Source organism: Peromyscus eremicus, chromosome 16_21 (assembly GCF_949786415.1).
Source record: "Peromyscus eremicus chromosome 16_21, PerEre_H2_v1, whole genome shotgun sequence".
Classification (NCBI taxonomy): Eukaryota; Metazoa; Chordata; class Mammalia; order Rodentia; family Cricetidae; genus Peromyscus; species Peromyscus eremicus.
Genome location: NC_081432.1, coordinates 60,104,058 through 60,130,585, shown reverse-complemented (window position 1 = coordinate 60,130,585; position 26,528 = coordinate 60,104,058). Strand labels below are relative to the sequence as shown.

General features: G+C 52.5%; 1 protein-coding gene across 1 annotated transcript; it reads left to right on the top strand.

The window, feature by feature from the left end:
- On the top strand, positions 1 to 25,999 carry Ptk7 (protein tyrosine kinase 7 (inactive)). The gene is made up of 19 exons (XM_059281437.1): positions 1 to 337; positions 923 to 1,025; positions 1,362 to 1,552; positions 1,647 to 1,797; positions 4,199 to 4,347; positions 4,588 to 4,854; positions 10,211 to 10,344; positions 10,495 to 10,630; positions 10,768 to 10,887; positions 12,827 to 12,976; positions 13,074 to 13,224; positions 13,323 to 13,450; positions 15,157 to 15,360; positions 16,077 to 16,232; positions 16,862 to 17,094; positions 18,850 to 18,930; positions 22,140 to 22,291; positions 24,208 to 24,386; positions 25,164 to 25,999. The coding sequence occupies exons 1-19, from the start codon at positions 1 to 3 to the stop codon at positions 25,322 to 25,324; spliced, it is 3,183 nt and encodes a 1,060-aa protein (XP_059137420.1). The 3' UTR covers positions 25,325 to 25,999.
- Positions 26,000 to 26,528: the final 529 nt, after the last annotated feature.

Genomic DNA, 26,528 nt, shown 5'->3' with positions numbered 1-26,528 from the left:
ATGGAGATGTCAGCCCCTGACCCTGCCTCTCCCACATCTATATCTGCAGGTACCCAGGCCGCCATTGTCTTCATCAAGGAGCCGTCTTCCCAGGATGCACTGCAAGGGCGCCGGGCTCTGCTCCGTTGTGAAGTTGAAGCCCCGGGCCCAGTGCAGGTGTCCTGGCTGCTCGATGGAGTGCCTGTCCGGGACACCGAGCGACGCTTTGCCCAGGGCAGCAGCCTGAGCTTTGCAGCTGTGGACCGGCTGCAGGATTCTGGCGCCTTCCAGTGTGTGGCTCGGGATAATGTCACAGGAGAAGAAGCCCGCAGTACCAATGCCTCCTTCAATATCAAATGTGAGAGCCTGTTTGGAGGGAGGAGGGTACTGAGTCCTGGGAGCCTTCTGCCTCAATTTCTCCTACTGCCAGTTGAATGGGGCAGGTAGAGTTCAGGTGTACTGCTTGTGTGGATAAGAGGGACTTGGTAGTCTCTTCCCTCCCTCCCTTCTTCCCTCCCCCTCACTTTTCTTCCATCTTTCCATCTTCTGTTTCTCTACCTTGTCCCCTCCCCTCCCCTCCCCTCCCTCCATCCTTCCAACTCCTCCCCTCCCCTTTCTTTGCTGTGTATTGGACCCAGGATCCCATACATGCTGAGCACACACTATTACCACAGACAGAAATCTCTCATTTTTCCCAGCCTTCCCCCACCACTTCAAGTCTCTGTCCCATTTCTTTGCCAGAGACTTTCATGGACGTCCTTGGCATGTATTAAATTTGACCTGCCGGGACCGGGCCTGTGCTCTGTGTCTGGACCATGGTCTCAGCCGCTGCAGCTTCCCAGTACTGACCTGTATGTGGCTCCAGAGCTTGCGGGCCCCATGATGTCCTCCTTCCCCTCCTGTCCCCGCTCTGCTCTCACCACAACTGTGTCCTCTGCTCCAGGGATCGAGACGGGTCCCGTGGTCCTGAAGCATCCGGCCTCAGAAGCTGAGATCCAGCCGCAGACCCAGGTCACGCTTCGTTGTCACATTGACGGGCACCCTCGGTAAGGAGCTGAGGAGGGTGGGATGGAGTCGGTAGCCATGTCACGGAAGTCCCAGAGCCTGTGCATATGTCCTTTGTTTAGCCTGCAGTGCTCCTTACCCCTCCCCGAGTGCTCCCCCCAGCCTCTAGTGGCTGGAGGAGGGTGGACACTGCATGGGATGACCCCGGATTCTGGGAACTGACAGATCTGGAATCTCTCTGCTTCTGTCCCTGAACTAATGTTCACGCAAACGACTCCCTCCTCAGGCTCCCATTCCTCCACTTGTAAACCGCCCAGTTAGACCTTCTGATTCTGTGCCCTCTTTTCCCTGCTCATTACCCCCACTTCCATGCACAGGCCCACCTACCAGTGGTTCCGAGATGGGACCCCCCTCTCTGATGATCAGAGCACCCACACAGTCAGCAGCAAGGAGAGGAACCTGACGCTCCGTCCGGCCAGTCCTGAACACAATGGCCTCTACTCCTGCTGTGCCCACAATGCCTTTGGCCAGGCCTGTAGCAGCCAGAACTTCTCCTTGAGCATTGCCGGTGAGCCTGTCATGGGGGTAAAAGAGGGGGAGACAGAGCAGGGAGGGGGTCACCGCCCTGCCTGCTCACCCCCTTCACACTTCCCCTGCCACAGACGAAAGCTTTGCCAGGGTGGTGCTGGCGCCTCAGGATGTTGTCGTAGCAAGGAATGAGGAGGCCATGTTCCACTGCCAGTTCTCAGCCCAGCCACCCCCGAGCCTACAGTGGGTCTTTGAGGATGAGACTCCCATCACTAACCGCAGCCGGTAAGACAACATCTGTGGGTGCTTTAGAAACCCACAGATGTGTGTGTGTGACTCAGTTCAAGTCGACCTTAGACCTGTCCATCGTGAACTTGTATTTCTTCAGGCCTCCAGCAGATGGCAGTAGAAGGTCCTAGTGTTGCCTCGTGCGCCTCCCACAGTCAGTCATGACCTAGCCCTGTGCTTCAGTCCCCTTCTGCTCCTGCCCACGTGGGCGTCTGTGATGGAGAGTAGAGACTCAGGGATAAGAAGTACACAGGTATTGCCAGAGAGGCCAGAGCTGCCCCACCCTGCTGCAGCCTGTGCCTGTGGCTTCCCATCCCTTACCACGCTGCTTGGCACCTTGTGGCGTTCAGTGACTTGGAGAGCCATGTCATTATTCAGCAGGCTGGTTTTTTGTTTTGTTTTGTTTGTTTGTTTTTTCGAGACAGGGTTTCTCTGTGTAGCTTTGCGCCTTTCCTGGAACTCACTCTGTAGCCCAGGCTGGCCTCGAACTCGCAGAGATCCACCTGCCTCTGCCTCCCGAGTGCTGGGATTAAAGGTGTGCACCGCCGCCACCGCCCGGCTTCAGCAGGCTGTTTTAGAAGGAATTGGAAATAAAGTTAGAACCAGAGTGTTAATAACAGTTATGAAAGTTCAGAATACGGGGAGGTGGCACTGTGGTCACAGTCCACATAGAAAGACCCAAGATGGTACTGACACCACCACACACACATTTTAGGAGGAAGCAAATGTCTCTGAAAGCTTCGGGGAGGGTTTGCCCTCTATGGGGATGCTTGTCCAGACTGTAGGAGAGGAAAGAATGCCTTCGTGGTACTGGACATAACGGTGGTCACTGGGGGCGTAGCTCCCTGAGGACATCATCAGGCCATCTCATTTTCTGGGAGGCTCTTGTCCTTGAAGCTGGGGTGCCCCGACTTGTCTCATTTACGTTATACTTTGCCTTATCCTCCTTCCCTAAAATTAAGTTCCTTGCAGTTGGAAAACACCTGCAAACTGGGTGTGACACTTGTGCTAGTCATCCCAATATTTAAGGGGCTGAGGCAGGAGGATGAAAAATTGGAGGTCAGGGGCTGAGGAGGTGGCTTAGTGGATAAAGTGATGCTGAGCAAGCGTGAAGACGTGCGTTCAGATCCCCAGCACCTGTGTAGAACGCTTGATGTGGCAGCATGCGTGTGACCCTGAGGGCGGAGACAGGTGGGCCTGGGGCTTGCTGGCCAGAGTCCAGCTGAAATGCTAAGCTCCAGAGTGAGAGAGCCTATCCCTAGAGCAGGTAGCACGAGACGTCAGCCTCTGGTCTGCACGTGTGCACACATAGGTGAGCACACCTGCACACACACACACACACACACCCCTGCATACACACATACATACGTACATACATACGTACACACACACATACACACACACACACACACACACACACACACACACACACACACTGTGTTTGAGGCCACTCTGGGTAAGGTCAAGGCCAGCCTGGGTGATATAGTAAGTCTGAAGCTAGCCTGGAGAGATAGCCCAGTGGTTAAGAGGATCCAGGTTTCATTCTCAGCTCACGGCCACCTGTGACTCCAGTTCCAGGGGATCTGATGCATTCTGCAAGCACCAGGCATGCATGTGGTACACAGACATACATGTAGACAAAACACCGGTACACATAAAAAGGATTTAAAAAAAAAAAAAAAAGAGCTGGGTTGTGGTGGTGCACACCTTTAATCTCAGCACTCAGGAGGCAGAGACAGGCGGATCTCTGTGAGTTCAAGGCCAGCCTGGTCTACAGAGCGAGTTCTAGGACAGCCAGAGCTACACAGAGAAACCCTGTCTTGAAAGACAAAAACAAACAAATTAAAAAAAAAGGGATAAAAGAAAGGAAAGAGGTTGCCAAATTTAATAGCACACGCCTTTGATCCAGGATTCAGAAGGCAGAGGCAGGAGGATCTCTGTGAGCTCTAGGCCAGCCTGATTTACATAGAGAGTTACAGGCCAGCTGGGGACACCGCGCACTCCTGTCTGGAGAAGAGGAAAGAGGGGCTGGAGCGATGGCTCAGTTTCTAAGAGCACCGGCCGCTCTGCCGAGCGTCTGGGTTTGGCTCAGAGCAACCACATGGCAGCCCACAACTGTCTGTCACGCCAGTGCCAGGGTGTCTGACCCCTCTCCTGGCCTCCGCTGACACTAAGTGTGCACACGGTACAAATACACACACACAGGCAAATACACACATAAAATAAAATGAATTTAAAAACAAGAAAGCCACTCACCTGCACACAGACACGAACAAGTGCACACACACATGCACCCTTCCCACAACCCAGACCCTTGCAACGTGAAATCTCAGTGCATCCTGTTTCACAAGGAGACCTAGAGCCACCTCTTCCCGACAGTCCTCTCTTCCCTCCACAGTCCCCCTCACCTCCGCAGAGCCGTGGTGTTTGCCAATGGCTCCCTGCTGCTGACCCAGGTCCGGACACGAAACGCAGGAGTCTACCGTTGCATTGGCCAGGGCCAGAGGGGCCCACCCATCGTCCTGGAAGCCACACTGCGCCTGGCAGGTGGGTCTCTGCTGTTGAGGAAGGCACTGGATCCAGTGTTGCTGGCTCCTGGAGAGTTAGGACCCTTGCTGGCTTAGCTAGCAGCTTGTAGGGCAGAGAGAGGAAGAAGATGCTGGGCTAAAAGAGGAGAGGCAGAGAGGAGGAATTGTGGCTGGAGGGAGCCTAGGCTTCCTGTAAGGTACCACATGCCTAGATGCCCAAGGCAGTCAAGCAGTTTACCTTCTCCTCGTGTCCTTGCAGAGATTGAAGACATGTTGCCATTTGAACCACGGGTGTTCACAGCTGGTGGTGAGGAGCGTGTTGCCTGCCCAGCCCCCGAGGGTCTACCTACACCCAGTGTATGGTGGGAACATGCCGGTGTGCGGCTTCCTGCCCACGGCAGGGTCTACCAGAAGGGTCATGAGCTCGTGTTTGCTGCTGTCGCTGAGAGAGATGCCGGTGTTTACACCTGCCATGCAGCCAGCCTGGCTGGCCAGCGGCGACAGGATGTCAACATCACCGTGGCCAGTGAGTACTCTTCTCCTGGAGGGCGAGGAGGTCTGTGTGGTAGCCTAGGAGGTTTGGGGATGCGGGTGTAATGGACAGAGGTTTCCTTGATGTACACCCGAGGCTCTCTCCAGGTTCTGGGCTCTTGGGAATATTGGTCATCTGGCGGTAGTGAGCCAGACACAGAGGTGGAGGTGGTACACCACAGAAGTAAAGACAGCCCTCCCAGGAAAGCAGTCCCTGACCACAGAGGAAGAACACTGTCCCATTCTGCACACAGTGCACAGTGTAACCCCTGGGATCACGTTCCTTGAGCTGCAGAGGTCTGTCTCCTCACCAGTAACAAGGCATTAAAGCAAGATAGTTGGAAAGATCAAATGTTACAGATGAAAAAAATATCTGTCTGTCTCTGTCTGTCTGTCTGTCTGTCTCTTTGTGGGTGGTGGCATGGAAGATGTGTTCACCTATGTCTGTGGAAGCCAGAAGTCAATGTTAGGTGCCTTTCTCTCGCTGTCCACCGTTAGCCGTGGCCTCTCGCTGTCCACCGTTAGCCGTGGCCTCTCGCTGTCCACCGTTAGCCGTGGCCTCTCGCTGTCCACCGTTAGCCGTGGCCTCTCGCTGTCCACCGTTAGCCGTGGCCTCTCGCTGTCCACCGTTAGCCGTGGCCTCTCGCTGTCCACCGTTAGCCGTGGCCTCTCGCTGTCCACCGTTAGCCGTGGCCTCTCGCTGTCCACCGTTAGCCGTGGCCTCTCGCTGTCCACCGTTAGCCGTGGCCTCTCGCTGTCCACCGTTAGCCGTGGCCTCTCGCTGTCCACCGTTAGCCGTGGCCTCTCGCTGTCCACCGTTAGCCGTGGCCTCTCGCTGTCCACCGTTAGCCGTGGCCTCTCGCTGTCCACCGTTAGCCGTGGCCTCTCGCTGTCCACCGTTAGCCGTGGCCTCTCGCTGTCCACCGTTAGCCGTGGCCTCTCGCTGTCCACCGTTAGCCGTGGCCTCTCGCTGTCCACCGTTAGCCGTGGCCTCTCGCTGTCCACCGTTAGCCGTGGCCTCTCGCTGTCCACCGTTAGCCGTGGCCTCTCGCTGTCCACCGTTAGCCGTGGCCTCTCGCTGTCCACCGTTAGCCGTGGCCTCTCGCTGTCCACCGTTAGCCGTGGCCTCTCGCTGTCCACCGTTAGCCGTGGCCTCTCGCTGTCCACCGTTAGCCGTGGCCTCTCGCTGTCCACCGTTAGCCGTGGCCTCTCGCTGTCCACCGTTAGCATGGCCTCTCGCTGAGCCCAGAGCTGGCTGTTTGCGCTAACCCGCTTGCCCGTCAGGTTCCGGGGATCCTTCTGTCTTTGCTGCTCAGTTCTGGGGTGGCAGATGTGTGCCGCTGCCCCTGGGTCCCATGAGTCCTGGAACTCCAAACTAGCCCGTCGTGCTCCTGTGGCACACACTTACCCCCTGAGCTGTCTCCAGCCTGTCTCTTCCTCTCTTTGAGAAGTAACAGAGGTCAAATGGTAGTTTTGTTTAGTTCATCGTTCTTTGCAAGCTTTTTAAAGAAATGTTACTGTGGCTGGCTCAGTGGTTAAGAGCACTTGTCACAGAGGACTAGCTTCAGTTCCCAGTACTGTTGTGGCTGGTAACTATCTGTAACTCTAGTTCCAGGGATCTGAACCTCCCTCGACCTCCGCAGGCACCAGGCATGAGGTCCACAGACAGACTTGCAGGCAAAACACTGTTGTATGTAATATAAAAATAAATACATCTTTTTTTTTTTATAATTTTTTTTAAAAGATTTATTTATTATGTATACAGTGTTCTGTCTGCACGTATCTCTGCAGGCCAGAAGAGGGTGCCAGATCTCATTACAGATGGTTGTGAGCCACCATGTGGTTGCTGGGAATTGAACTCAGGACCTTTGGAAGAGCAAGCAGTGCTCTTAACCTCTGAGCCATCTCTCCAGCCCAATAAATACATCTTAACATTTTTTAAAAATAAGACATTTTGGTGATTCTTCCCATAAAGATAATGAAGTTGGACTAGGGATGTAGAGTACTCATCTGCCATGCACAAAGCCCTGAGTTTACTCCCTGGGGCCACGTAAGCTGGGAATGGTGGCACACGAGTATAGTCCCAGCCTCGGGAGGCAGAAGGACCAGTGTTCGAGAACATCCTCAGCTACAGGAAACCCTCCCTGCTTCAGAATGACAAATGCTGACATCTCAGAGGACGTAGTTTTGCACTTGGACACCTGGCTCGGGTGGGAAGCCTTGGCTTACAGATGGCTGGTGCAGAGGATGCCCACGTATCAACATACGGACCAACACGAGCTGTCCCACTAGCCCTCATCGGGATGTGCGGGCCAGCCGCTTTGTTAAGGGTACTTTGGGATCCTCAGACTCAGGACCACACGCTTGTGCCTGTTCAGTTTGGTTGGTCTCTTGACAGAGGTGAAGCTGTGCTGAGCGCGCTCTGAAGAGACCCGTGGAATCTGAGGGTTGAACACCAGGCAGGCAGTGCTGGTCAGGCGTGGCGATGTAGGGGGTCGAGTCAGAGGAGGCTGAGTTCAGGGATCTCGTTCAGTCCGCAGAGACTTGTCGAGCGGCCCCTTTATGCCAGGGCACAGTTCCAAGTTCTGGGAGCATGGTGATAAGCAAAGCACACATGTAACATGCCATGCGGCTTATTCTTACGAGAGAGACAAAGCAAGTGTGAGGAACGACTTAGGGATCATTTTAATAACTTGATTTTCTTTTATGTGTGTGGGTCTTTGTGCCATGTGCATGCCTGGTGTCCACAGAGGCCAGAAGGGACCAGTGTTACTGCTGGTTGTGAGCTGCCCTGTGGCTGCTGGGAACTGAACCTAGATCCTCTGCAAGAGCAGTAAGTGCTCTGAATTGCTGAGCCGTCTACTCCAGACCTCTAAATATATGGTTTTTAGGATGCAGGACAACATAGAGAAATCACAGGGTAAATGATGAGATAGGAGGGGTGTGTGTGTGTGCGTGGGGCTTCAGTGGAATAAACGCTAATGATAGTGGCTAAGGTTGTCTGAGATGTGACCTGTAAGGACACAGTGAAGACCTCAGCTCATAACAACGGTTCCTAACCCTGGTGGCTCGGAACAGCCACTGATGTGCTTACATTTTGTGGGTGGGATTCACCTTCGAGGGCTCATGAGCTCCACAGGGCTGTTGGAGGGGCAGTCAGTCACGGGTCTTGCTAGGCCAAGTTTCCTCACACAGAAACTGGATTCCAAGAGGGCAAAAGTGTATTCAGGAAGGCAAGGCCAGTCCCAGGCCACCCGGTTTCCAGGAAGCAGAGATGGACTGCCTCTTGATGGAGAATGTGTGGCTGTCACATTAAGAAGAGATGAAAGGGCCCAGGAGGGCTGTCTGCTGCTGCTGTTGTAAGCGTTCTGCCTCCCCAGGGCAGACAGGAAGTCCTTGCAGGCTTCCATGTGGAAGACTGTTCTGAGAAGACTGGAATGTTCGGGGCTGCTCAGATGTTGGGGTGGATGCTTGCCGCCCAGTCTGACAACCTGAGTTCAGTCCCCGGGACCCACAGTGTGAAAAGAGATGGGCCCCGGCAAGTTGTCTTTGACCGACACACATGCACTGTGTAGCCCTGGCTAGCCTGGAACTCATGATGTAGACCAGACTGGCCTTGCATGCAGAGAGCTGACTGCTTCTAGCCCGTGGGAGTTCAAGGTCCACCTAGTCTATACAGAGAGTTCCAGGATAGCCAGAGCTACATAGTGAGACTCTGTCTCAAAACAAACAAGAGAGTAAGTAGGGAGATCAGTTAGTAGGTACCTACTCATAGATGCCCAGGGAGCTATTGAATGAGCCCGAACAAGAGGTGGCAGTACTGGGTGGAGATGAGAATTGGTCAAAGTCAGGTCCAGTTTCAGAGCTTCAGCAGGTAGGGTTGGTAGAGAATAAAGTGAGGGCCTTGGGCCCATAAGTCAAGACTAGACCTGTGGCTTCTGCATTTGGCTGGAAATGAACAATGTTCCTTATTGAGATAGAGAGGCTAGAACAAGCAGGTTTGGGAGGGAAATGAGTACAGTTTTCTTTTTTTCTTTCTTTTTTTTGGAGGGGGTGGGGTGGGGGGAGACAGAGTTTCTCTGTGTAGACCCTGCTGTCCTAGGATCCACTCTGTAGCCCAGGCTGGCCTCAAACTCACAGAGATCTGCCTGCCTCTTTCTGTCTCCCCAGGAGTGCTGGAATTAAAGGTGTGTGCCACCACTGCCCGGCAAGCATAGTTTCCTATGTATGTGACGTACGAATGCCTCCAGCTATCTGTTTGGAAACACCAGTAGACAGTTGGCTTGCCGTGGGCCGAGGCTATGAATCAGGATATAGGGTTGGGGTCGTCTATTCATAAGGTAGAGGAGATTAGGCAGGGAGCTAATGCAGCTCAAATGCAGCTGTTTTGAGGACCAGTGCATCAGTCGTGCTGTGACAATGTCTGAGGAGTTAGGAGTAAAGAGGAAGGATTTACATTTGAGTCATCATTCCAGAGCTTTTGCTCCGTGGTCTGTTGGATCCATGGCTTTGGGCCTAAGGGGCGGCAGAATATTAGGGCGGCAGTGGCTTGAGTCAGAGGTCGCTCATCTCATGGTAGCCAGAAAGCAAGGGGGGTTCAAGGAGGAGGAGTTTGGGAACAAGACACGTCCTTCAGAGATGCATGTGACTTGAAGTGGACCCTTAGGGACTCCCCTACCAGGCCCCAGCTTCTGCTACAGTTTGTGCCTTCTTCCAGAATGGCGCCACCAGCTGGTGATCAGGCTTTCAGCACATACACCTGTGGGGTCATATTCAAACTACAACACTAACTGTGGCCCAGCGTGATATAATGCCAAACAGAACCAGGGTGCTGGGGTCCTCTTCTTTTCTTTTTAAATTATTTTTATTTTATGTGTAAACGTGGTTTTCCTGTCTGTATGTCTGTGCACCATATGCATGCATGGGATCTGGGAAGGCCAGAAGAGGGTGTTGTACTCCCTGGAACTGGAGTTACAGCTGGTTGTGAGCCACCACAAAGGTGCTGGGAATGGGATCTAGGTCCTTTGGAAGAGCAGCCAGTGCTCTGGTGGAGTCGTACATGCCACAGCTGCAGATAGATCGATCCTCTGTGCCTTGTGGGAGCCGTTGACGTTACTTCTGGGAACTTCTGTTTTCCTAGCTGGACTGTGGACGGAGGAATACACCTCGGGTGTTTGTTAGGGATGAAATGGAGATGTTGGAAAATGTTGGCATCCAGGCCTTTGGGTGTCCCCTGGGCAGCCTGGGGGTTCTGAGCCCAGGACCGCTGGTGTCTTTGTGTCTTCTGTGATTGGGACCTTTGGGTTCAGAAACCTGTTATTTAGCTCAGCGGTTTCTCGTTGTCACTCCAGCTGTACCGACATGGCTACAGAAGCCCCAAGACAGCCAGCTGGAGGAGGGCAAACCTGGCTATTTGCACTGTCTGACACAGGCCACACCCAAGCCCACCATCATCTGGTATAGGAACCAAATGCTTATCTCGGAGGTGAGGAACGTGGCTTTTGGTGAATGGGAGAGTTTCCCCCTACAGTCTCTCTGTGCATACCCCAGAGCTTTCGTACCCAGAGGCTGCCCTCCGGGAGATGTGCATGTAGCCTTTGGTATTAGCCCGTTTCTACTCAAGTCTGTCCTGCAGGACTCACGGTTCGAAGTTTCTAAGAATGGGACCTTACGCATCAATAGTGTGGAGGTGTACGATGGGACATTGTACCGCTGTGTGAGTAGCACCCCAGCCGGCAGCATCGAGGCCCAGGCCCGTGTCCAGGTGCTGGGTGAGTCAGCATATGTGACGTGTCGGGAGGATACCTGGTCTGTCTGGGCAGAGGAGGGATGGGGAAGGGGCAGCAGGGACGGCCCTGGCCTCTCTCCCTGTCTCAGTTCCTCCTCCTCTCCTTCCTCACTCAACCAGAAAAACTCAAGTTCACGCCCCCGCCTCAGCCACAGCAGTGCATGGAGTTGGATAAGGAGGCCACAGTACCCTGCTCAGCCACTGGCCGAGAGAAGCCCACGGTTAAGTGGGTACGGGCAGGTGGGTACCATGTGACATAGACTAGGGCAGGCAACTTGTCCTATGTGTATGTCTGAGGGACAGGGGATTGCCCAGTCTGCTCCCGGAATTGTGGGGGGAAACCAGAAATGTAGGACTGAGTGATAGTCCAGTAGAGCGGGGGAAAGCTGTGACCCCTAAGGGGTCAAGAGTGCAGCGCTGGACAGCGACTGGACAGCGACTCCAGGCAGAGGTGGGTGGTTGTCAAGGCAGCATTGCTAAGACCTGCTCTGCGCCAGCATCAGAGTAGCCTGGACTCATTGGCAAACGTGGGGTGGGGCGGGGCGTGGATCACTCCACCGTCTGCCATCCTCTGTCTGTCTTCTTTTCTATGACTCTTTTACTCTTGCATAATAATTTTATGCATATACAGCTTTTACGTATTACACTTCCTAGCAAAGACATGCCTGTTTTTATTTGTTTATTGTTTGTTTGAAGTAATGGAGTAGTGGGGGTTGAACCTACAATCTCAAGTATGCTAGGCAATCTGCCCCATTTGAGCTATATCCCTGGCCACTTTTTAAAGTTTTTACTTATTTAATTAATTAGTTTAGTTTGCTTGTTTGTTATAGATACGGTCTTGCTGTATAGTCTTAGCTGGTTTGCAACTCACTGTGCAACCCAGGCTGACCTTGAACTTACGATCATTCTGCCTCAGCTTCCCAAGTTCTGTAATTATAGGCACCAATATGCCTGACCTTTTTTGTTTTGTTTTTTGTTTTCTTGAGACAGAGTCTCACTCTGTAGACCAGGCTGTCCTCAAAATCCCAAAGATCCACCTGCCTCTGCTTCCTGAGTGTTAGGATTAAAGACATGTATTACCATGTCTGGAGCGTATATGGCTTTTGTTTTATTTTTACTTATTTATGTGTATTGGTGTTTTGCCTGCACGTATGTCTGTATGCTATGTGAATGCATTGCCTGCAGAGGCCAGAAGAGGGCATCAGATCCATTGGGATTCGAGTTATAGACAATTGTGAGCCACTATATGATGCTAAGACTCAAACCTGAGACCTGGAAGAGCAGACCATTCTCTTAACGAATACACCGTATCTCCAGCTCCCTTCCCCCCAACACACACTTTTTTTTCTTTTTCTTTCTTCCTTTTTTTTGAGGCAAGGTCTCGCTGTGTAGCCCTGACTGACTTGCTGTCCTTGTAGACCAGGCTGTCCTTGAATATAGATCCTCCTGCCTCTGCCTCTTGAGTTCTTGGATTAAAGTGTGGTACCATACCCAGCACTTATGTGGTTTTTAATTTAACATTATTAAGCGTTTCTCCTTGTCTTTCTATATTGTACATAATGTCAGTCTCAACTGTTTAATATAATATATAATCTCATTATTGGATTTATTATCATTTTCTTGAATATTCTCTACGTATTAGAGACTTGGATTGTTACCCCTCTTTTTATTGCTCTAATAAATCTCTAATCTCAACGTTATTGGGATTTATTTTTCTGGATTTAGGTTTGTTTCCTTTGGGAAAGAATCCCAGAAGTGGAATTTTATATACATAGGGTATGAACGTTTTTATAACCATCTGTACAACTTGCCAAGTTGTTTCTTACAAGGCTGGACCAGGTTCACATTTGCACCAGCTGTGGGGCAGAGGACTCCCTCGTTCAGGTCTGGGATCTTTCTGGAAGAAGTGAGAGTCCAGGTGGAGCTGGGATGGGGCATCAGGAGTGAGGTGAGGACAAGGCCTGTCCTCGGTCTAGTTTGGCACAAGTGAAATGTTGTTCACGAGGTGAGACTGGAAAATTGGGGAAAAAGTAAATAATAGGGGACTTTGAGTTTGGACTTTGCCTGTGAGTAGGAAGGAGCCATGGTTTGTTTGGGGTAGAGATGAGAGACCGAGGGCCTTGTCAGTCATCCGTGGAAGTCCATCCCATCCCATAATTTCTCCTGATTGTCTTTGCAGATGGGAGCAGCCTCCCTGAATGGGTGACGGACAATGCTGGGACCCTGCACTTTGCCCGAGTGACCCGAGACGATGCTGGTAACTACACTTGCATTGCGTCCAACGAACCCCAGGGCCAGATCCGTGCCCATGTCCAGCTGACCGTGGCAGGTGCGACTGTGATAGGGAGCCAGAGTGGGCGGGGCCCGGGGAGCAACAGCTTGGGCTCGGACAGCTCCGTGATGCTCTCTGGTCTCTTCCTATCCAGTGTTCATCACCTTCAAGGTGGAACCAGAGCGTACAACCGTGTACCAGGGCCACACAGCGTTGCTGCGGTGTGAGGCCCAGGGGGACCCCAAGCCTCTTATTCAGTGGAAAGGCAAAGACCGAATCCTGGACCCCACCAAGCTGGGACCCAGGTAGGTGGCCTCCCTTCCACACTGACTTTACCTTTCCTGTGATGGTTGCTCCCTGGGGGCTGTCCAGGTGAGCTCTGCTGTGGCTTCTCTTACCACAGGATGCACATCTTCCAGAACGGCTCCCTGGTGATCCATGATGTGGCCCCTGAGGACTCAGGCTCCTACACCTGCATCGCTGGCAACAGCTGTAACATCAGGCATACAGAGGCCCCTCTCTTTGTCGTGGGTATGGGTCAAGAGAGGGGACCCTACACAGGAAGTGGTAGAATCCTTTCTCATCATCCATATAGTGTCACCCTATACAGAGAAGACATTTATTTATTTATGTATGTATGGATGTGTTGGTTTTCTGAGACAGGGTTTCTCTGTGTAGCTTTGTGCCTTTCCTGGAACTCAGTCTGTAGACCAGGCTGGCCTCGAACTCACAGAGATCCGCCTGGTTCTGCCTCCTGAGTGCTGGGATTGAAGGCGTGTGCCACCACCGCCTAGCCAGAGAAGGCATTTAAACTGGGGAGCTTGGGGTGTCCTTTCCAGTATACCATCACAGCTCCAGATTCCTGGCTGGACTGTCACTGACTTGACATTCCGCAGTTGAGATGTGTTTGGGTCTGCTGAAGGATACTCTCTTCCTAAGTGCCTCCTTGCCTTGTACACTTAGAAAGGACTTGGCTTGGCTCCCACTCAGACCCCAACCTAGTGCTGCCAGGAGCCCGGTGACTTTGAGCCTGTGGCAGAGGACATCTTGTTTATTGTATGTTGAGTGGGAGGCAAAAGAGAAAGGAGTGGGCTGGGCCTCAGTTTCCCCTTCAAGGCAGCCCCCTCTGCCCCAGTGACCTAGCTTACTTCTACTAGGTCCCACCTTCTGAAGATCCCACCACTTCCCAAGAGCATCCCAGGCTGGGGATGTGGTCCTTTGGGAGGGAAGCACTTCAAGATCCAAGCTTGGGCTAGAGAGATGGTTAGAGGTTAGGAGCACTTACTGTTCTGTCGGAGGACCCAAGCCCTCTCTGTTCTTAGCATCCATCATCAGGTGGCCCACAACTGCCTGTAACTCCAGCTCCAGATGACCCAAGGCCTCTGACGGCCCCTGCACTCACAGGCACATACCTGCACGTAGACACACACATACACATAATTAAAAGTAATTTAAAAAAAAAAGGCCCAAACCTGTATAAACCAGGCATGACAGTTCATTACTGTAATCCTAGATCTTAGAGGCTGAGACAGGAGGATTGTCATGAGTTCAAGGCCAGTCAGGGCTACATAGTGAATTCTCTAGTATCCTGGGCTACAGAGTAAGACATTGTCTCAAACCAAAGAAAAGAAACAAAAACTCCAGACTATTTCAAGTGGAGAGGAAATCGGGTCAGGAAGCAAGAAGGCCAGAGGAGTTGTGACAGGTTAACAGCCCCAGGCCACACCTGCCCTAGTGATCTCTGTCCCTTTGAGAAGTTGTCACTGTGGCTGCAGATGAGGGGATTTAAAGAGGAGGAAAGTTCACAACCTTTTCCGCCAACTTCCCCGTTCAATAGAATTGTCTTCCTAGTGACGTGTCTTGTAGCAAATGGAGTGTGGGATCCTTGGTTGAAGCGTGTCCTCAGTCTCTCCCTCGAAGTTCATCCGATGACTCAGAGGACTTCTGTCCCCTGGGCCACTGAAAGCCGGTAGACTGGCCACACAGGAACCTACTCGGAGCTGGGTGATAACTGGGATTCTGAGCTAGAAGCTTCCCAGGGCCCCCTCCAGGGTTAACTCACAGTATCGAGTCAGCCAGTGAAGGAAGGGATGCTCCTCGGATCCCCATGGCACGTGGAGGCCTTTAGGTGTCTAGGAGTTGCCACATATGTGGGGTGGGGGTGGGGGGGTTGGTGAAGACGCGGGGTCTGCTTTGCTTGAGGACCCGCCGTCCTGACCTCTCCCTGTGTCTCTCAGACAAGCCTGTGATGGAGGACTCTGAGGGCCCCGGCAGCCCTCCCCCATACAAGATGATCCAGACCATAGGGCTGTCAGTGGGTGCAGCCGTAGCCTACATCATCGCCGTGCTGGGCCTCATGTTCTACTGCAAGAAGCGATGTAAAGCCAAGAGGTTGCAGAAACAACCGGAAGGCGAGGAGCCAGAGATGGAGTGTCTCAATGGTGAGGCCCCCCTCTAGGGGGCGGTGGGCCAGCATGGGTGCAGAGCGCCCCCCTGTGGCAGTTGTGGAGGAAGAGAGCCAAGTAGTACTGGAGGCAGGGGGCTGGATCTGGGGCTGCCTCTCCCCTGGCTGCAAGCTTGGAGTCAGCCCCTTCTCAGGGCCTTGGCTTCTGAACCGCTCGGCTCAGGACTCCCTCACTGGAGCCTGGCCGGCCTTCTCTCCCAGCTCTAAAGCACAGATACAATTGGTATGCACATACTTGCTTCTATTACACATCTTTCTTCCCTCCAGTAGTCAGCCCCCAGGGGCCATCTGTCCATCTTTTTCCTAACCCCTCCCACCATTAGAAGCTCCCTGAGGGCATTGCTGGGTCTCCACTCAGGTTAGACATTCAGGTACAGCACTTGGCTCTCCTCGGTGATTTCCCCTTGCATACAAGGTCCAGTGAAAACCAAACAGCTTGTGTGGGTATGACATTCAGGGCCAGTGACTGAGATTAGATTCCCACGGCAAGCTCATGTCATAGCTCCTAATCACCTCCATCAATAGATGGTCACACTCTAAGGCCTGCCTGGGAATAGCCAGTTTTTGTGGAAAGAAACAAATGGGAGTCGTGGACGACAGTGAGAAACACATCCCACCACAGGACGTGGGGACTGAGCTCTGTGGTAACCAGGGCGTCTCACCTTGGGCTGTTGTCCTGATCCCTGTTCCCAGGTGGGCCTTTGCAGAACGGACAGCCATCGGCAGAGGTCCAGGAGGAAGTGGCTTTGACGAGCTTGGGCTCTGGCCCCACAGCCACCAACAAGCGCCACAGCACGGGTGACAAGATGCACTTCCCTCGGGCCAGCTTGCAGCCCATCACCACTCTGGGTATGTGGCCTTGGCTGCAGCTGCCCCAACTTTGTGCAGGACACTGGTCTCGAGGCTGAGTAATGGGCCGAGGTGGTTCTGATGTCCTCAAAGTCTAACATGTTAGAGATGGCATGTTAGGGTTCAGGTTGTCCCCTGTGCATTAGTCACACCCCCACGCACATGGTGCCATTCCTGTATCCTACCTATAGTGTTTATTTTCTTGATGCTTCATGAAAGTGGTCCTTTGAAAAAAGAACTAAAGTTAGAGAAATTGTGGATTTGTACTGATTTTTTTCTTAAGGTACATCAGAACTTAAGGGGCTGGAGAAATGGCTCACTTGCCTAATAGGTGGAGTGGAGCAAAGTCCCGTGCTGCAAGAGAGGCCATGATTGTGGTCTTCCCAGCCAGTGCTCCCATGCTGCAAGAGAGGCCATCATTGTGGTCTCCCAGCCAGTGCTCCTGTGCTGCAAGAGAGGCCGTCATTGTGGTCTCCCAGCCAGTGCTCCTGTGCTGCAAGAGAGGCCGTCATTGTGGTCTCCCAGCCAGTGCTCCTGTGCTGCAAGAGAGGCCGTCATTGTGGTCTTCTCAGCCGTGGCTTCCACTGCCTGGGTGAAGACAGCTGACTGTCCTGGCCCTCTGCCCACAGGGAAAAGCGAGTTTGGGGAGGTGTTCCTCGCGAAGGCCCAGGGCTTAGAGGAGGGTGTGGCGGAGACACTGGTGCTTGTGAAGAGCCTGCAGAGCAAAGATGAACAGCAGCAACTGGACTTCCGGAGGGAGCTCGAGATGTTCGGGAAGCTGAACCATGCCAACGTGGTGCGGCTTTTGGGGCTGTGCCGGGAGGCTGAGCCCCACTACATGGTGCTGGAATATGTGGACCTGGTATGTTTTGGACACTGATTGGGCAGTGTGCCGATGGAGGAGGGGTTCGGGGGCTAGGACGTTACAGGGGTCTTGGCTTTTTGTGATCTCAGACCAGACCTGCCTCCTGCTACCTGAGCAACCTGCCTTCCCTGCTCTCTGGTAGCCACCTTACCTTTACCTGTGCTCAGTTTCTCCTGTCTTTCTGGACAGTTCTGGGGCTTCTCTGTGCCCTGCCTGATGCCCTTCAGGTACTTCTGCCAACTAGTTTGCTTTGCTACTTCTTTCGTCCCAGAGCTTGCCACCACTTGAGAACAAGCTTGTCAGAACCTGGCGGGCCTTCTCTCCTCCCTTCCTGTCTCTCTCCCTCCCTTCCTCTCTCCTTCTCCCCCTTCCTGTCTCTCCTTTCGCTTCTCCTCTCCTCCCCTCACCTGGTTCCTCTCCTGGCTCAGGTGCCAGCCCCACCACCAGCCTCCCCCCTCCAGGTTGTCACCCCTAGACTCACCCTACCTCTCTCTTCCCCACCTTTGCCGGGTCCTGGCCTTCTTGGCGCTTACGCTGCTGCTGTGGAACATCAGGGGTGGATATTCTCAGTCTCCTTCTGTGCCTTGTGTGTTTTTCTGCTGCTGCTGGTGTGTGAGTGTGCGTGCGTGCGTGCGTGCGCGCGCGTCTGTGTGTGTGTGTGTGTGTGTGTGTGTGTGTGTGTGTGATACTGTAACCCCTTTCCATAGTCTATGAGGACAGGGTAAGGGGTTGTGTGTGTGTGTGTGTGTGTCTGTGTGTGTGTGTGTGTCTGTGTGTGTGTGTATGTCTGTGTCTGTGTGTGTGTGTCTGTGTGTGTGTCTGTGTGTGTGTGTCTGTGTGTGTGTGTGTCTGTGTCTGTGTGTGTGTGTCTGTGTGTGTGTGTGTCTGTGTGTGTCTCTGTGTGTGTGTGTGATACTGTAACCCCTTTCCGTAGTCTATGAGGACAGGGTAAGGGGTTTTGTGTGTGTGTGTGTGTGTGTCTGTGTGTGTGTCTGTGTCTGTGTGTATGTCTGTGTGTGTGTGTCTGTGTGTGTGTCTGTGTCTGTGTGTGTGTGTGTCTGTGTCTGTGTGTCTGTGTCTGTGTGTATGTCTGTGTGTGTGCGTGTGTGTCTGTGTGTGTCTGTGTCTGTGTATGTCTGTGTGTGTGTGTGTCTGTGTGTGTGTGTGTCTCTGTGTGTGTGTGTCTGTGTGTGTGTGTGTGATACTGTAACCCCTTTCCGTAGTCTATGAGGACAGGGTAAGGGGTTTTGTGTGTGTCTGTGTGTGTCTGTGTCTGTGTGTATGTCTGTGTGTGTGTGTGTCTGTGTGTCTGTGTCTGTGTGTCTGTGTCTGTGTGTATGTCTGTGTGTGTGCGTGTGTGTCTGTGTGTGTCTGTGTCTGTGTGTATGTCTGTGTGTGTGTGTGTGTCTGTGTGTGTGTGTGTCTCTGTGTGTGTGTGTGTGTGTGTGTGTGTGTGTGTGATACTGTAACCCCTTTCCGTAGTCTATGAGGACAGGGTAAGGGGTTGTGTCTGGCTCCTGGCTCCAGGAGGCAGAGCCTGTTGTCAGGTAGGAAGGACGACAGAGGCATCCTCCATATGGTCTTTAATCCTCATCTCCCGGTGAACTGTGCCCACCAGGGTGAGGACCGGGTGCGCATTCAGGTCAGGGCTCGTCACTGTCTTCCAGCAGGGCCTCTGCAAGCACTGGCTTGGTCTGATGCTTTAGAGCCCGCAGCTGGGCTGTGCCTAACAGGTGTTCGCCCTTCCTTCAGGGAGATCTCAAACAGTTCCTAAGGATTTCCAAGAGTAAGGATGAAAAGTTGAAGGCACAGCCCCTCAGCACCAAACAGAAGGTAAGAAGGAGGTCGGGGATCCCCAGGGTGGGCCGCAGCAAGGGCAGACTTGAGCTTCCAGTGCTCAGTGCTTCTTTAGAGACAGGCCTCATGCGAGTATGGCACCTGTGTGTATTAGCACAGCAGTCCCTGAAATGTGTTCCTGTCCCCATTTCATGGACCAAGAAACCGAGGCAGAGAGATATGAAGTGCTGGTCCCAGCTCTGTAGCCTGCAGGTAGCTTGGTATCATCCTGTTGGCCTCACAGAGGCAGCCGCTCCGGCCCTTGCCTTTTCTGTAGGAGCTTCCGGTAAAGCAAACCCCCACACGCCTGCAGCTCTGAGCAAAAGCACCAGCTAGCAGCCAAGTCCAGAGGCTGTTGGGTGGGTGTGGCCTTGAGCGGGGTTTCTTCAACTTGTGTGTGGAGACTGTGACATTACAGCTGAAGGACTCGAGGCGTGACACACGGAAGTGAGTGGGAGGCCTCAGTCAGGGATGTGGAAGACATCCAGGTCCTTAGGTAGACAGACAGCTGTGGTAACAAAGACAGTTTCCTGATGGAGAAAGCCATTTGAGTTCAGTCCTCAAGGACAGGAAGTGGCTGAATGGCAGGAAGGGGATGATGGCTTCAGGAGAGGACCAAGGTAAGTGGCTGGGACAGGGGTGGAGACAGGCTGACAGCTGAGTGTGGTGTTTCACGTCTGTAATCCAGTACTTGAGAAGTTGGGGCAAAGGAAGACCTTGAGGCCAGATTTAGTCTGGGGTCTGTGGTGAGTTTGAGGCCAACCTGTGCTATATAGTGAGACCCTGACTTTAAAAAGCAAATGAGGAAACAAGACAGACTGAAAGGAAGCCGGCCCCTTCACCAAACACCGTCCTGCATGTTCTCGAATCTCATCTTTAGATTGATGAGCAAGTTTTCAGAAACTGGGTTCCACGCCCTCCTGGGATGTGGAACCTACTCAGATCAGACAGGAGAACTGCTTCCCAGATCCAGACTTAGCGGGTAAGAGAGCTTCCCAAGGACCCAGGTTCAGTTCCCAGCGTCAGGTGACTCACAACCTCCAGGAACTCCTCCGATCTCCAGAGGCCCCAGCACTCAAATGCACAGACCCATACACAGACAAAGAGACCCACACGCAGGCAGACAGACACACAGATCTTCAAAAAGGAAATAAATCTTAAAAATGAGAAACTGCAGGTGTAGCCAGGCGTGGTGGCTCCTCTCTGTAATCGGAACACCCTGGAGACTATGGCATAGACATCGCGAGACTTTGAAGATAATACAGACTGCATTGTGAGTCTCAGGCCCGTCTGAGCTACAGTCTGAGAAAAAACAAATGAATTATTTACTATTATTTGGTGTGTGGAGGTCAGAGGACAACTTTGTGGAGTCAGTTCTCTCCTTCCACCTTTCTGGGGGTTCCAGGTCCTTGGGTTTGCCTTTAACCAATGAGCCGTCTCCCTAGTCCACCATCTGATTTTCACTCCTCCGTGATTGTGTCCTGTGGTTGATGACTTGGGAATCTCTATGCCCCCGGAAGCACACAGCCAGCCAGTCACTTGTTCTGTCATTGCCACGGGTCAAAGGGACCTCTTCAGTTTCTGTTACTTGTGTGGATTTAATTGCCATTTTTTAAAGGTTGGCTATTATTAATTACTGTATGTATGGCTGGAGGCGCACATATGCCATGGCTCCCCTCCACCATAGGCTCTGGGGATCTCATTCAGGTCTGCAGGCTTGTACGACGGTCCGAAGCACCTTGATGGCCGAAGGAAATGTCTTTCTTTGCAGTGCTCAAGATTGAACCTCCTGGGCACTTGGCAGGCACTCTACTGCTGAGCTCCACAGCCTCGTCATGTCTTTGTAACACGAATGATGCAGTGATACAGGGCCCCTGTATCTTTTAGCCTCTGCTTCCACTATTTAGATGAGGCAGCGAGATAATAGGAGCATACGTCTTTTAAGTTTCATTTATGTTTATGTGTATGGGTGTTTTGTCTGCGTGTATTTATCTGTAGCACATACATGCCTGGTGCCTGTGGAGGCCAGAAGAGGGTGTTGGGTCCCATGGAACTGGAGGTACAGACAGTTGTGAGCTACCAAGTGGGTATTGGGAACTGAACCCAGATCCTCTGCAAGAGCAGCCAGTGCTCTTAACCACTGGGCCGTTTCTCTAGCCCTGAGTCTTCTTTGGAAAAACATGTATTATTGGTGTTTCAGCATGTGTCTGCATCTGCACACGCACACACACACACATACACACACACACACACACACACACACACGCACGCACGCACGCACGCACGCACGCACGCACGTATGTGCGCGCTCACGCAGAGGTCAGAGGACAGCTTGAAAAAGTTGCTTCTTTCCTCCTACCACGTGGGTTCCAGATACCAAACTCAGGTCGTCAGGCTTGGTAGCAAATGCCTTTACCTGCTGAGCATCTCACCAGCCCAGAATCATGAATCTTTACAAGCACTCTCATTGTGCTCTGACTTTATTCCCTAGCATGGACCACTTCTGCAGTGGTGACCCCCTTCTCCAGGAACAGTTTTTAGCTCTCTTGGAGTCTGCCTTCTTGCCAGGAATATATACCTGTTGTGTATAACATAACAGTTAGTGCCTGTCTACTATCTGTGCAGTCCATTAAACGTGTTCTTCTGAAGTGTTTGTGTAGAGCTGACGAGATGGCTCAGCAGCGCTTGCTGCTCTTCTAGAGGACTTGAGCTTGGCTCTCAGCACTGATGACATTGAGTGGGTCACAGTTAACTGCCTGTAACTCCAGTTCCCAGGAGAGCTGATACACTGCTCTGCTTCTGTCTCCTGAGTCCTGGGATTAAAGGCCTGATCCATCAAGCCTTGTGTTTTGAGGCAGGATCTCTCTCTGAACCTGGAATTCACTGATTGGCCAGCCCAGCTGGCCAGTGAGCCCTTTACATGGGCTCTGGAGATCCCAACTCAGGTCCTCAGGCTTGCACAAGCAAACGCTCTACCTACCAAGCCATCTCCTCAGCCCCTTAATTTCACTTAATTAACTCTTCAGACAACCCAGTGAAACAGATAATGTGTCCCGCTTTCTGGAGAAGGCAGCCGAGGCCATTGTGTTTGGGGTTTTCTACGCAGCACTCCAGGGGTGCCTGGAGTAATAGACAAGGGGTGTGTCGTGGTGGTTCCCTTAATCGCCAGGCCTGAGCTGTTCTGACAGGCTGCTCTCTCTCACCAGGTGGCCCTGTGTACCCAGGTGGCCCTGGGCATGGAGCACTTGTCCAACAACCGTTTTGTGCACAAGGACTTAGCTGCTCGCAACTGCCTGGTCAGTGCCCAGAGGCAGGTGAAGGTGTCAGCACTGGGCCTCAGCAAGGATGTGTACAACAGGTAGAAGGACTTGGGGGTGAGGGGGGCTCCCCTTCCTTCCTGGAGCTAGGGACAGAGGATAGGTACAGTTTGTGAAGGGTAGCAAAGGGCTCCATGACTGCTTGGCTGAAAGGTGGAGCGGAGGTCGAGGGGGTGGGCAGAGCCTGACCGTCCCCCTCTAGAGGTACAATAGGGTCCCAGAAGTGGCTCAAGATGCTGCTGGCTATGCCTTTTTTTTTGTATTTTATGTACATTGGTGTTTTGCCTGCATGTATGTCTGTGTGAGGGTGTTGGATTCCCTGGAACAGGAGTTACAGACAGTTGTGAGCTGCCATGTGGGTGCAATTGAACTCAGGACCTCTGGAAGAACAGTCGGTGTTCTTAACCTCTGAGCCATCTCTCCAGCCCCTGCAACCAGTGCTCTTATCCGCTGAGCTATCTCTCCAGCCCATGACTTTTCTGCAGTGATTAAAAAACAAACAAAACAAAAACAATGTTATAAGCCGGGTGGTGGTGGTGGTGGTGGTGGTGGTGGAGGTGGTGGTGGTGGTGGTGGTGGTGGTGGAGGTGGTGGTGGTGGTGGTGGTGGTGGTGGTGGTGGAGGTGGTGGTGGTGGTGGTGGTGGTGGTGGTGGTGGTGGAGGTGGTGGTGGTGGTGGTGGTGGTGGTGGAGGTGGTGGTGGTGGTGGTGGAGGTGGTGGTGGTGGTGGTGGTGGTGGAGGTGGTGGAGGTGGAGGTGGTGGTGGTGGTGGTGGAGGTGGTGGAGGTGGTGGTGGTGGTGCACACCTTTAATCCCAACACTCGGGAAGCGGAGGCCAGCCTGGTCTACAGAACAAATTCTAGGATAGCCAGGGTTACACAGTGAGACCCTCTTACAAAAACAAAACAAAACTAAACTAAAAAATCCAACACACACACACACCTCAAAACAAAACCAAACCCCAGTATTATACACCTAGAACCGGTTTGGTTTTAGGGGTCAGTGAGAGAGAATTTTTTATAGCTACTTCATATGTCATTAACTGCAAGTGGCATATGGCTCCCTCTGTAAGTTCTTGAATTCAGGACTATTATCTTAAAGCCTGAGCCTGAAAGTTTAGACACCATGGTCAGAGAATGTTCTAGATTATCTACATATGCCACCTTGTTGGGGGACCCCCAGTCACCTCAGGTGCAGCCCACCCCAGTGTGCCTGACTACTGCTTTGGTCTTACTTTATTACTAATTAAACCTTTCCTACTCTTTAATTTTGTATTATTATTTATTGTTTGCAGGGTTGGGGATCAAACCCAAGGTCTCACATATAGCTCCATCAATTTTTAAAAATTTGAAACAGGATCTTGCTAAGTTTCTCAGACTTGCATTGAACTTACTCAGTAACCTAAGTAAGCTTTGAACTCAGGATCCCCCTGCCTCAGCCTTCTAAGTAGCTGGGATTACAAGCTTGTATCACCAAGTCTGGGTTTCATTTTTTTTGTTTGTTTTTATATGAGTCTTTGCTGGCATGCATGTATATGCATCCTGTGCATGCCTAGTTCCTGAGGTCAGAAGAGGTCATCAGATCCCCTGGGACTGGAGGTAAAGGTGGCTGTGAGCTGCCATCTGGGTCCTGGGAACTGAATCCAGGTCCTCTGGAAGAGTAGCTAGTGCTCTTAACCTCTGAGCCATCTCTCCAACCCCTCTTAATGGAATTTTAAAACCAACAAACCTCACTCAAATGGATCCACGTCCAGAGTTGATCCAGCATACCCCTGTGCTCAGCATCCACGTCCAGAGTTGATCCAGCATACCCCTGTGCTCAGCATCCACGTTACCGATTCCTTTGAGGTCTACTGTGGGAAAGGCTGGGCCCAGCCAGGGGGAGTCCTAGTTTGAGGTGAGGCTGGGCTCCCAGGCCGTGGCCTCTGACTTCCATCCCTGTGTTGCTTCTCTGTGCAGTGAGTACTACCACTTCCGGCAGGCCTGGGTACCGCTGCGTTGGATGTCCCCAGAGGCCGTCCTGGAGGGGGATTTCTCCACCAAGTCTGACGTCTGGGCCTTTGGTGTGCTGATGTGGGAAGTGTTCACGCATGGAGAGATGCCCCATGGTGGACAGGCAGATGATGAAGTGCTGGCAGGTAAGGAGCCGTGTTCCTGAGAGAGGATTCTGGATATAACCCCACCCTCTCCATCCCACCTCTGCTTGCTCAGGCCCCAGGGTTATTGAGCCTACCTCTTCCTCCCTTGGGGCTGGTACTTAGCAGTTATGAAGATATGACCTCTCCAGTTGTTAAAAACATGTAAATATGGGCTAGCAAGATGGCTCACCAATAAATGATTTCAGCTAGGTGTAGTGGCACACGCCTTTAATCCCAGCACTTGGGAGGCAGAGGCAGGTGGATCTCTGCGAGTTTGAGGTCAGCCTGGTCTACAAAGCTGAGCTCAGGACAGACAGGGTTACACAGAGAAACGCTGTCTCAAAACACCAAAAAAAGAAAAAAAAAAGAAGTTTTAAAAATACTGAGAAGCAGGCTCAGGTTGTGTGGGAGGTGATAGACCCTTGACTACCATATGCAAAGTCCCAGGTTCATCCTCAGTATTGCAAAACACAAAACTAACTTATGGAGCACTTTATACTGGGTAATAAACAGCACTTACCCCAATGTCTCCTCCAGCTGTCACTCAGTCGCTTCAGCTCCCACAAGGGACCCTGCCTACCAACCAGAGTGAACTTGGGGAGCAGAGTTATCTCTTTGTCTTACAAGGTCTTTGCCATAGTCTTAAAATATGGTACCCACCCATCACTGACCAGTACTCCCCAGAGCAGAGCGGCCCTTGGGGGACTGCTGTGGGAACTGCACACCCCGGCAGGTATTAAACATCCAGGCTAACACTCTGCCCCGTCTGCCCTGCAGACTTGCAGGCTGGGAAGGCCCGACTCCCACAGCCCGAAGGCTGCCCCTCCAAGCTCTACCGGCTGATGCAGCGCTGCTGGGCCCTGAACCCCAAGGACCGGCCCTCCTTCAGTGAGATCGCCAGCACCCTGGGAAACAGCCCTGCAGAGAGCAAGCAGTGAGGGAGCCTTGCAGGCTGTGCTTCAGGGGAGAACACCTCCTGAGGGGAGCCTGAAGCATGATGGGCAAGATTATCCTGTCCTTCTTGGCCTGGGGTCCCTGCCCAAGCACAGCGGGCATTGTTGAGGGCAGGCAGTACCTAGGCATTTCTCCTCGCCTCAGCCATTGGGGAGGCTGACTCGAACCCAGGCTGGGTGACTAAGGCGTTGGGCTGGGCACCTTTCTTTGCCCCCTTTCCTCATCAGGGACAGTATGGGTGCCTCAGGTAACCCCAATTTCTGGTCTGAGACCTCTTTTGGCCAGGTCCAGCTCTGCCACTCATCTGCCAATGTTGCCTAGGGAGGGCTGGGCTTGGGCCGAGCTAGGTTTGGGGAACTAATTTACTAAAGTACGCAAGTTCCAGGATAGCTCTGGGCACTCAGGACCAACAGTCCTCTTGGCCCATGGGTCCCACCTGGGGTGGGTCTAGCAGGTTGTGGAGGACATAGCCGTTAAGTCCTCCCCGCTGCAGGTTTGAGCACACTAACCCAGACCCGTCCCCCAAATCCTTTCCTCATCCCAAGTGCCTGGCAGATGAAGTGTTCAGGGCTTTTTGACACTTATACAGCCCGCCCTTTTTGTATGCACATGGGCGGCTTTTTTATGTAATTGCAGCGTGGGGTGGGTGGGCATGGGGAGGTCTGGGGGGACCCTAAAGGAATTGGGGAGGGTGGGCCACCCCTGCCTTATACTTTTATTGTTGTTGTTATTGTTATTGTTGTTTGTTTTATGTTTTTTTTTGTTTTTTTTACACTCGCTGCTCTCAATAAAGAAGCCTTTTTTACAGTCTGTTTGTAAGGCTCTTCGCTGCCTTTGCTCATGAATAGAGTTCTTTGTGACTTCATTTCATCTAGTAGGGTGTGGATAGGACTGTGCAGTAGATACTGGTCTGCTCTCCAGTTCACAGATGTTTTGTAATACGTCTTAACCTGTGTGACAGCCGCTTACTCTTTGCTGGTGACTCGGTCCCCACACTCGGGGAATGTAGATGTGTAATGGACATGGAGGACCAGAAAAGGGGTTAGTGACATATTCAGGCTCTGAGTCCCTTTAAAACTAGGAAGGCCAGGAGCTGGAGAGATGGCTTAGTGGCTGAGAGCACTGGCTGTCTTGCAGAGGACCTGGGTTTCAGTTTCTCGCACCCATGTAAGCAGCAGTTACAACTGG

Coding starts and splice junctions, on each gene's coding strand:
- Ptk7 (XM_059281437.1), top strand. CDS start 1: ATGGAGATGTCAGCCCCTGACCCTGCCTCTCCCACATCTATATCTGCA. Junction 18,931..22,139: donor CCCTCAGCACCAAACAGAAG/GTAAGAAGGAGG, acceptor CTCTCTCACCAG/GTGGCCCTGTGTACCCAGGT. Junction 24,387..25,163: donor AGATGATGAAGTGCTGGCAG/GTAAGGAGCCGT, acceptor TCTGCCCTGCAG/ACTTGCAGGCTGGGAAGGCC.